At 46.5% G+C, this 10,378-nt stretch overlaps 1 protein-coding gene across 5 annotated transcripts in view; it reads left to right on the top strand.

Annotated features, from left to right (window-relative positions):
• The window catches only part of Plcd4 (phospholipase C delta 4), a 24,547-nt gene that overhangs the window by 3,011 nt on the left and 11,158 nt on the right, over positions 1-10,378 (top strand). For all 5 annotated transcript variants that reach the window (XM_029478625.1, XM_029478617.1, XM_029478627.1 and 2 more), the window contains exons 2-8: positions 2,118-2,173; positions 2,310-2,468; positions 3,377-3,605; positions 5,182-5,311; positions 6,111-6,342; positions 8,325-8,526; positions 9,748-9,892. In XM_029478625.1, coding sequence (XP_029334485.1) covers positions 2,152-2,173; positions 2,310-2,468; positions 3,377-3,605; positions 5,182-5,311; positions 6,111-6,342; positions 8,325-8,526; positions 9,748-9,892 — 1,119 coding nt within the window. In that variant the 5' untranslated portion in view covers positions 2,118-2,151. The remainder of the gene's footprint in view (positions 1-2,117; positions 2,174-2,309; positions 2,469-3,376; positions 3,606-5,181; positions 5,312-6,110; positions 6,343-8,324; positions 8,527-9,747; positions 9,893-10,378) is intronic.

Here is a 10,378-nt window from a genome sequence, read left to right on the forward strand (position 1 = left end):
ACACCTGGAAAAAGAGATGCTTTCTGTCCCTGAAGGAGCTCTTTGGGACCCTTCTTCCATCCAGAGGGCTCTTAGCTAGGAGCACATACTCAATTCTCCTCCTAAAACTGTCATAGCTGTTTCTCTCCTTTGCCCCTCACTCCTCTACCCCTTTAGGGCACCTTCTCTAGGTCTTCAAGCCAGGGAAGGCACATTCTCGGTGACTCTCATCCTCTCCTTAGGAGCTACTGCTAGCTGTGATGCTGTAGAAGCTCAGCACTTGGGAGGCAGAGGCAGGCAGATTTCTGAGTTCAAGGCCAGCCTGGTCTACAGAGAGAGTTCCAGGACAGCCAGGGCTATAGAGAGATACTTTGTCTCAAAAAAGAGTTACTCCTAACTAGGTGACTTTATAGGTCTTCTTATTAACATGGGCGGAAGAGCAGGGCAGAGTGGCACACACCTTTAATCCAGCAATGGAGAGGCAGATGAAGGGGGAATCTCTGTGAGTTTGAGGCCAGCCTGGTCTACAAGGTGAATTGCAGGAGAAACAGGGCTACAAGGAGATACCCTGTCTAGAAAGAAAGAAAGAAAGAAAGAAAGAAAAGAGAGAGAGAGAGAGAGAGAGAGAGAGAGGACAATTAGGGCTCTAATATGCTGTGTGGCTACACAGGTCACATCACATCTTAAATTATTCTCTTGCTTATCCATCTGTTAGATGATACTTTAAAATGTATTGGTTTTATGAATATAGGTATTTTTCCTGAATGCATGCCTATGTACCACTTGGTACCCACTGAAGACAGAAAAAGATGTTGAATCTTTTGGGACTGGAGCTACAGATGGTTGTGAGCCACTGTATCAGTGTTGGGAATTGAACCTGGCATCTCTGGAAGAACAGCCAGTGCTCTCAAATACTGAGCCATCTCTCCAGCCTGAAACTGCATGATGCTTTAATGGAATGCTTACTAAAGGATCACTTTACAGATTTGGAGGGTTTTTCTTTTTTCTTTCTTCTTTTTCTGTGAGACAGGTCTCATATAACCCAGGTTGACCTAGAACTCATTAAGTGGCTGAGGCTAGCCCTGAGTGCCTAAATTTGGGATAACATGAATGTTTCACAGGCAGCTACTTCCCAGAATTTTGAGGATTTCTTTTTTCTTTTTTTCTTTTTTTAAATTTTATTTTTATTTATATGAGTACACTATAGCTGTCTTCATATACACCAGAAGAGGACATCAGATCTCATCACAGATGGTTGTGAGCCACAATGTGGTTGCTGGGATTTGAACTCAGGACCTCTGGAAGAGCAGTCGGTGCTCTTAACCGCTGAGCCATCTCTCCAGCCCGAGGTTTCTTTTTACATGTTTATCACTGTCAAATAATTAACTGCCAAATGTTAAATGCATAATTAGAGCACGTTTCTGTTTAAGCATAGGTCTTTACTCATGCTTTAGGCTTTGAGATTCGTCAGCTTCAGCATAAGCTGAGGAAGAGCTGAATCAGACGCTGGGCAGAGTGGCTCACATCTGTGATTCCAGCCCGAGAGGTGGGAGCAGAAGAATCAGGAGTTCAAGGCCAGCCTTGGCAACATGAGACTGTCTCAAAGAAAGAAAGAAAAAAGATTCTGCCCTAGCTCTTTAGCAGTTGGCATGGTGTACATGAGACTGTAGACAGGACCCTAGGAAGAAAAAAAAAAAAAGGAGAAATCTTGCCTGGAGGAGACAAAGCTAGGGTGTGGACAGCTTCTAGGCTCCCATAAAGGTTAGCAGCAAGATGGCTGGCCCTAATAACAAGGACATGGGGAATGAGCAAGGTGTGGAGCAACGTTACCCAAGGAGAGTAGGGTAGCAAGAGAGTGTTTGGGACATGCCCTGCTTTAACCCACCCTGGAGATAGCCATGGAAACTAGTCAACAAAGATAGATCTATGTATCTTATTTTACATTCCAACCTGTGTATGAATTGAGACAGGTTTCTTAGCCTAGTTAAGCCTCAGGGTCAGCAAACTCAGAAATGCAAATAACAACAGATGAGAAAAGCGCCCAATGCAGGCCACAAAGGAGAGCCTGGGTTTCTTTCTCTTGTTCTCTTCAACTCTAGGATTCACCCAAAGCCCTTTGCTCCTCCTTGTTCCTTTAGGTGACTCTGGCACCAGCTGGTGGAGCAGTGGGTGATGACATCTCAGATTCAAGACCGTGAGTACCCCTGCATGGGAAGAGGTCTTGGAGGAAAGTCCAGGGGATGGGAGGAGATTAGACCCTGGTTCCAGAGCTCGTCTGGGGTCCCTAGCCTTCCCACTGGGTAAATAAGTCCCTGCTTTTCCTGGCTCAGTACTAGCCACTGATCAGGACCTGCTGCTGATGCAAGAAGGCACGATGATGCGCAAGGTGAGGACCAAAAGCTGGAAGAAGCTAAGATACTTCAGACTTCAGAATGACGGCATGACAGTCTGGCATGGAAGTCAACCAGAAAGCATGCCCAAGCCCACTTGTGAGTGAACTTGATAGCTGTGGGTGGGTGTATGGGTGGGTGTATGGGTGGACAGGTCTCTCAGGAATATGACAGTGATATGACGTCACCCCATCTGGATCTGGATTGAAACCCTGGTTATGCCACTTTCTGGTTGAGTTGCTTTGAACAATTACTTAATTGAACTAAAGTTTCCCATCTACAAAATGGGCGTTAGCCTGCACCCACCTGTAAATGATAGAGACTCGCCGAGCGAGCGAATATGTGAAGCATCTAGCAGGAAACCTCCATGGAGTTCATGAACATTAGCCATTACAATATTTCAAAGCACAAAATGCAGCCCAATGTTGTGCCAGCCCTGTTGGCCAAGCTCATTATGCTACCTTTAAACACTCGATCACAGGATAGAGTCTGCTTCAATACTCGTCAGCCACACCGCCTCGAGCGGAGGTGGAGACTGGAAGAATTCCTCTAACTCCCCTCTAGGCACTTGGGAAGAGGAAAGCTTCAGGCCCTAAACAGGCATGCACTGTACTCTTCGGGTGGACCTATTTTGCAGGTGTAATTGTCAGCCCCACTAGCTCTCCTGTGGGAACCATTGCCACCTGCTGTGAATGGACCATCCATTCTTTAAGATGTGGGCACCGAGAGGTTAAGTTTGGGTCATCACTCTGCAAGCTGGTGGCTGGGAATCAGGTCTCGCCAGTTCTAGCTGAACCTCCTTGCTGCGCTGCCTAAGAAAACACAGAGTCCCACAAACTCCTGACTCGCTGGGTCTCCATCACCTTGTCTGAATGTCCTTTGGGGTCCAGCTGTTAGAAACTGCTCTCTGTGTCTCCATGGAGAAGGGGGTTTTGGTCACCATTCCTCTCCCCTATTGTGTGTCAGACTCCTCTCCTCAGTGCTCCCATCTGCTTCTTTCCTGGCAGTTTCGATCTCTGATGTGGAGAGGATACGTAAGGGACAGGATTCTGAGTTGTTGCGCTATCTGGTGGAGGAGTTTCCCCTGGAGCAAGGGTTCACCGTTGTCTTTCATGGGCGCCGCCCCAACCTGGACCTAGTGGCCAACAGTGTTGAAGAGGCCCAGATTTGGATGCGAGGACTCCAGCTGTTGGTGGATCTTGTTGCCAGCATGGACCACCAGGAGCAACTGGATCAGTATCAACCTGATGGCACTAGGGTGTGGGCAGGGGCTACTGAAGAAGTCAGGTGCTGCAGAACCAAAGGAATGGGGGAAGGGTGCAGAAATAGATCCAGGTAGTGTGGAGAGAGACAGGGGCCAAGTATAGAGCTGATGATTCTGAGGGAGAAATGGCTGGAGAATGAGACTGAGAACCCAGGATAGGAGGAAAGGCCAATGAGAGGAAGATGGGCAAGCAAGGTGATGCTCCTGTGAAGTAAACGGACATCCCAGTAGCAAGCATTCACTACCACAGGCGTGGGAAGGAGCAGGCTCCTAGAGGGTGCCGTGGTGTACACTCACTTCAAGATAACCTAGACTGAGATATCCCAGTGAGATATTTCAGTGAGAGAAAGTGCTTGTTACTAAGCCTGACATCCTGAACTCAAATCCATGGAGCCCACATGGTGGGAGAACTGACTCCTGCACCTTGTCCTCTGATTACACACACACACACACACACACACACACACACACACACACACACACACAGTGGCTTGCAGACCCTCCAATATAGGTAAAAGAGATTTCTAGGTTGCACATTACTTAATGCATGTATACATTCATTCAGCACTCATTAGCCAGATTGTATCCACCACTGTGCCTAGTTTTAGGAACATCAAGATCAATGAGACCATATATTTTACTTTAGTTAGTGGAAAGAATCAATTTGTGTGCCGGATGTGGTGGCACACGCCTTTAATCTCAGCACTCGGGACGCAGAGGCAGGCGGATTTCTGAGTTCGAGGCCAGCCTGGTCTACAAAGTGAGTTCCAGGACAGCCAGGGATACACAGAGAAACCCTGTCTCGAACACCCCACCCCCCAAAAAGAATCAATTTGTGTAAATAATTAATTCTAATACTTAATTCTACCTAAGAGTGTTCTGAGAAAGTGCCAGGGAAGAAATGGCATGTGATTTTGATAGAGAGGTAGCTCTGTTGATGGAGTGCTTGCCCTAACATGCGTGAAGCCCTGGGTTTGACGCCAGCACTGTATCTAGTTGTCATGGTAATGTGTGCCTGTAATCCTAGTTCCCAGGATCAGAGGGTTAAACTCTTCCTTGACTACCTGGGACCCTGTCAGAGAAAGAAAGGAAAGTAGTTCAATTGAAACCTGAAGAAGGAGTGTGGGAAGGCACTCCTGACTGAAAGGATAGCATGAATAAAGGGTTCAGGGAAAGGAGACTGAGGAAGCAGGTCGGGTGATGTTCAGAGGAAGAACCTGTTGAGTCTGGCAAAAGGACAGAGAAAGACACAGTGAGGAGGCTGGACTGGGCCAGATCACAAGGGTAGGGGGAGCTTAACTTCTGTGTTAGAATTTATGTTTCTTTCTGTAGACAACAGGGAGGAAGGTACCTGCAGGCACTCAGGCCATCCAGTGACAAGGTAGATTTATATTCAGGAGAGATTTTTCTAGAAGCTATGTAGAGAATGAACTGGTTTGGGAGAGAAACTGGCAACAAAGACAGAAGGAGGGGTTCAATGGATGAGCACACACACACTGCACACACTCACTGCACACACACCGAACTTTTGCCTTGACTCAGAGCTGGAATGTTGCATGAGTGGTTCCAGCAAGCAGACAGAAACCAGGATGGCCGGATGAGTTTCAGTGAAGCTCAACGGCTGCTGCTTCTGATGAACGTGGAAATGGATGAAGAGTATGCCTTCAGTCTTTTCCAGGTGCGTTTGCTGGGGAGGCTTTGCAGGAGCCAGCAAGATCATGTCCTCTCTTGACCAGAAGGTCTCTGACCCCACCTAGTAGCGTTCATTTCTTGACTCCTGTGTACTCCATTACTGTAATAAGCTCAGTGAAACCTGCGTGGGGAGTGAGGCTCTGGCCATTTAATCTTGTTAGGAGGATGAGTCATAATTTCTAGAAAAGAAAAATAACATTAAGACCTGGGTGTGGTGGCGCATGCCTGTAGTCTCAGCACTTGGGAGGCAGAGGCAAGTAGATCTTTGAGTTCGAGGCCAGCCTGGTCTACAAAGCAAGTTTTAGGACAGCCAGGGCTACACAGAGGAAGCCTGCTTAAAAAAAAAAAAATAAGCAAACCAAAAATTTCATCTCACATTAAATGACAGGGCTAAAACTCGGTCTTTTATTTACTTGAAACCATGTGAAAATCAGGAGCTCCCTGAGAGTTTCATAAGCGCATGTTAAGATGACCCTTACAGGACCTGGGAAGATGACCCTGTTGTTAAAGTGCTTGCCATGTAAGAATAGGACTCAAGTTCTACTCAAGTTCTACTCCAGCCTTTGTGTAAAAAGCCAGGCATGGTGTGTGTGTGTGTGTGTATTAGGGGCTAGAGAGAGACAGCGACAGAGAGAGAGAGAGAGAGAGCGACAGAGAGACAGAGACAGAGACAGAGACAGACAGACAGACAGATTCCTGAGACTTACTGGCCATACAACCCTACAGGACAAATAAGTTCAACCCATTTCTCAGAGTTTATCCACACCCTGCTAAATCTCTTGCAGGAAGCAGATGTTACCCAATCTGATGATCTGGGATCAAAAGAATTTGTCCAGTTCTATAAGGCCCTGACTAAGCGCACTGAGATTGAAGAAATATTTGAGGACTTTTCATCTGACAAACAGAAGCTGACCTTGCTGGAATTTGTGGATTTCCTCAGAAAGGAACAGAAAGAAAAAGACCATGCTCCTGACCTTGCTCTGGAACTCATTGACCGCTATGAGCCCTCTGAGAATGGTAAGAACTAAGTGTGCAGGTGTTAGACAGAGGGACTGGGGAACGGGGGTGAAACAAAGACCCAGAGTCTCCTCCCACTGTAGGGAAGGCTGAGTCCACCCTCTCCTGGCCTCCTCCCCAATCATCTCACTGAACCACATGACCTAAAGTAGCTCTTCCCTGTCAGTTAAGACCGAGGAAGAAGAGTGTGAGGTTCTTTTTTTTTTAAAGGGGTTTTCTATCTTATAACTTAAAAAAAAAAAGACTTATTTATTATATATAAGTACACTGCAGCTGTCTTCAGACACACCAGAAGAGGGAGTCAGATCTCCTTACAGATGGTTGTGAGTCTCCATGAGGTTGCTGGGACTTGAAACTCAGGACCTTCAGAAGAGCAGTCGGGTGCTCTTACCCACTGAGCCATCTCACCAGCCCTAGTGTGAGGTTCTATTCCTTCCCTAGGCTCACATTTCACATCACCTATCAGCTTTGTCCTCAGTGGAAGGGAAAACGCTTGATCCCTCCCTCACACCGCCTCCCTACACAACAGTTCTTTTGCCCTGTGTTTCACAGCTATTGTTCCTTTAAATGTTAGCTTCCTGGAAGTTCTTTAGGTTAGTCTTGAGTCCTTACACCCCTGAATCAGGAGTCTGGTCAGCTTAGGCCTGGGGCGGTCATGAGGCTGTTTTCTGGTGTTTGATAAGTACAACTAAAATATTACTTTCCTTTTAATGGATTCATTTCCATCCCCTCCATCTTCTTCAGAGCGTGAGAAGTTTATAGCCATAGCAAGTTATTTACAGAACACTTCCACATCCTTCACTTAATTTAGTCATCCCAGCAGCTTTGAAAAATAGAAAACCATCAATCCATTGGGATTTCTCTGAATATCCTGCAATGTGCTAACAGCCCTACGTTCTTGTCTTGTTTTAGCCTTCCCGATAAGATGGGCTTTATTCTTAAGTTTTATTATATAAAACAGAGATTTAGAAAGATCAACTGGGGAGCTGGAGAGGTGGCTCAATACGTAAGCATGTTTGCGGTTGCAAGCATGGCAACCTGAGTTCAGATCCTAACATCCATGTGAAAAGCCAGGTCTGGGGCTGGAGAGATGACTCAGTGGTTAAGAGCACTGGCTGTTCTCCCAGAGGACCTGGTGGCTCACTACCATTTATAAGAGGATCTGATACCTTTCTGGCCTGTGGATCAGAGCATTCATACATTAAAAAGTAAAGAAGAAGAAGAAGAAGAAGAAGAAGAAGAAGAAGAAGAAGAAGAAAAGAAGAAGAAGAAGAAGAAGAAGAAGAAGAAGAAGAAGAAGANAGAAGAAGAAGAAGAAGAAGAAGAAGAAGAAGAAGAAGAAGAAGAAGAAGAAGAAAGAAGAAGAAGAAGAAGAAAAAGAAGAAGCCGGGCGTGGTGGCACATGCTTTTAATCCTAGCACTCGGGGAGGCAGGGGCAGGCGGATTTCTGAGTTCAAGGCCAGCCTGGTCTACAAAGTGAGTTCCAGGACAGCCAGGGATATACAGAGAAACCCTGTCTCAAAAAGTAAAAAAAAAAAAAAAAAAAAAGAAAAAAAGTATTTACCACCACATTTAGATCTCTGTGTGTTCGAGGCAAGTCTAGTGTACATAGAAAGAGAGAGATGGGGCGGGGCTAGACAGCTGAGAAAAGCCTGAGGCCTAGAATTGTCTTAATGGTGTCCTTTAACAGCCTATGAGAAGGAACTTTTTAAAAAATTAACTAATTATTTTTACTTACATCCCAAATGCTGCCTTCCCTCCCAGTCCCGTCCCCCCCCCCCTTAGGGGAGCTACTCGCCACCTCATCCCCTTTCTCCTTTGCAGAGCCTGAGCCACCAATCAAAGAAGGAACATTTTAAATAGCAGATACAATAAGTGGCACATTTGAGATCTGCTGACTGGGAATAGGCATCCAAGGGATGGGGGCTGGTGAACAGGCTTGTGGGTGTGTCGGCCCTCTCACTTAGAGCTTCTCACCCTAGGCCGATTGCTGCATGTGCTGAGCAAGGATGGCTTCCTCAAGTACCTCTGCTCGAAGGATGGAAACATCTTCAACAGTGACTGCCTCCCTATCTACCAGGATATGACTCAGCCTCTGAGCCACTACTACATTAACTCCTCTCACAACACCTACCTAGTGGGGGACCAGCTTTGCGGGCAGAGCAGCGTCGAAGGATACATACGGTACATGGTGATACGTATGAGAGGGACCTGCTCATGAGATGGACAGCGTGGGAAGCTAAGGGGTAGAAAGCAGAGGTTGGGATAGAGAGAGAGCTTACGGCCTTAGGGTCCCTGGATACCTGCGGCACTGGGAGAACATCTTAGGCATTAGCAGAATGGTAATGAGATCCTAGGGATAAATGGAATCCTTCTCTCTGTCACAAGCTAGGAAAGTCTGGGAATTCAGGAGCTCTGATACTTGTTTTGAGCTAGTACACGGGATGCTCTACAGGAGTGTTCTCAGCCTTCCTTTTTTGTTTTTCAAGACAGGGTTTCTCTGTATAGCCCAGGCTGGCCTCGAACTCAGAAATCCGCCTGCCTCTGCCTCCCAAGTGCTGGGATTAAAGGCGTGAGCCACTACGCCCGGAGTTCTCAGCCTTCCTAATGCTTTGATCCTTTCATCCAGCTCCTCGTGCTGTGGTTGCTCCCAACCGTAAAATTATCTTTGTTGCTACTTCATAGCTGTAATTTTGCTACTGTTATGAATCATAATGTAAATTTTTGGGAGATAGTTTGCCAAAGGGCTCACGATCCCACGTTGAGAAGCATCATTTTAAAGGAAAGGCGGTGGAGTGTAAAGTTAAATCCACTCTGGAGTCATCCACTTCAGTCAAATTCTAGCTCTCTTGGTGTTCTGGGGGCTAAGTAACCTCCATATGATTCTTTGAGAAATATAGATAATTATGGTGCCCATTCTGTGAGGGTCCTTGCAAAGACTAACGGGCACAAGCTATCAGTCAGTGGCTAGTAAGTGGCAGTTGCCATTGTTGTGATTAGTCACGATGAGACTGAGTTGTCAGACAGTATGTGGCACTGGCAACTGAGTGGCTGGGTAGCTTGAAGGGTACACGTTGTAAGGCATGTATGACATCCTGGGTTCAGTCCTATTGGAGAGAAAGAGGCCCACGCCTGCAGAATTCACAAGAGTGGAAATACTGTGAGGTAGCGTGTAATGGCTTGCTGGGGGGGGGGGTGGATTATGAACTGGAACTAGGTAGAGAGAGATGTGAGCTGCAGCCATGGCCCAGTGGACTAAGATGTCTCCGGGGAAATAGCACTTGAAGTGGTCTGGATAGGCAAGTGCTAGTGAGTGGTGTTCTTTCCAGAGAAGGGAGAGGTGGCTCTTTAGGTAGAAGATCACACTTAACCTCTTCTGCCTCTGGGGGTCTGGGGGTCTTGCAGGGCCTTGAAACGGGGGTGCCGCTGTGTGGAGGTGGACACGTGGGATGGACCTGATGGAGAGCCCGTTGTTTATCATGGGCATACCCTGACCTCTCGCATCCTATTCAAAGATGTGTTGGCAACACTCGCGCAATATGCCTTCCAGGTAGTAACCCCAGGTTGGGAATAACACTACAAAAGACAAGAAGGTCTGAGGGCAATGGAACTGGTGAGGGTTGAAAGGACAGACAGACAGTTAGTGCATGCAGTTTTTTTTTTTCATTTTTATTTTATTATATTTTTTAAAACTCTTAGCCAGTTATGGTAGTATAGGCTTTTTTAAAAAAGATTTATTTATTTATTTTATGTATATGAGTACACTATTGCTCTCTTTAGACACACCAGAAGAGGGCATCAGACCCCATTGCAGATGATTGTGAGCAACCAGGTGGTTGCTGGAAATTGAACTCAGGGCCTCTGGAAGAGCAGCAGTCAGTGCCCTTAACCACTGAGCCATCTCTCCAGCCTCATTTTTTTTTTTAAGATTTATTTATTTATTATATGTAAGTACACTGTAGCTGTCTTCAGACACTCCAGAGAGGGCGCCAGATCTCGTTACGGATGGTTGTGAGCCACCATGTGGTTGCTGGGA

This window comes from Mus caroli, chromosome 1 (genome assembly GCF_900094665.2).
Source record: "Mus caroli chromosome 1, CAROLI_EIJ_v1.1, whole genome shotgun sequence".
Taxonomy (NCBI): Eukaryota; Metazoa; Chordata; class Mammalia; order Rodentia; family Muridae; genus Mus; species Mus caroli.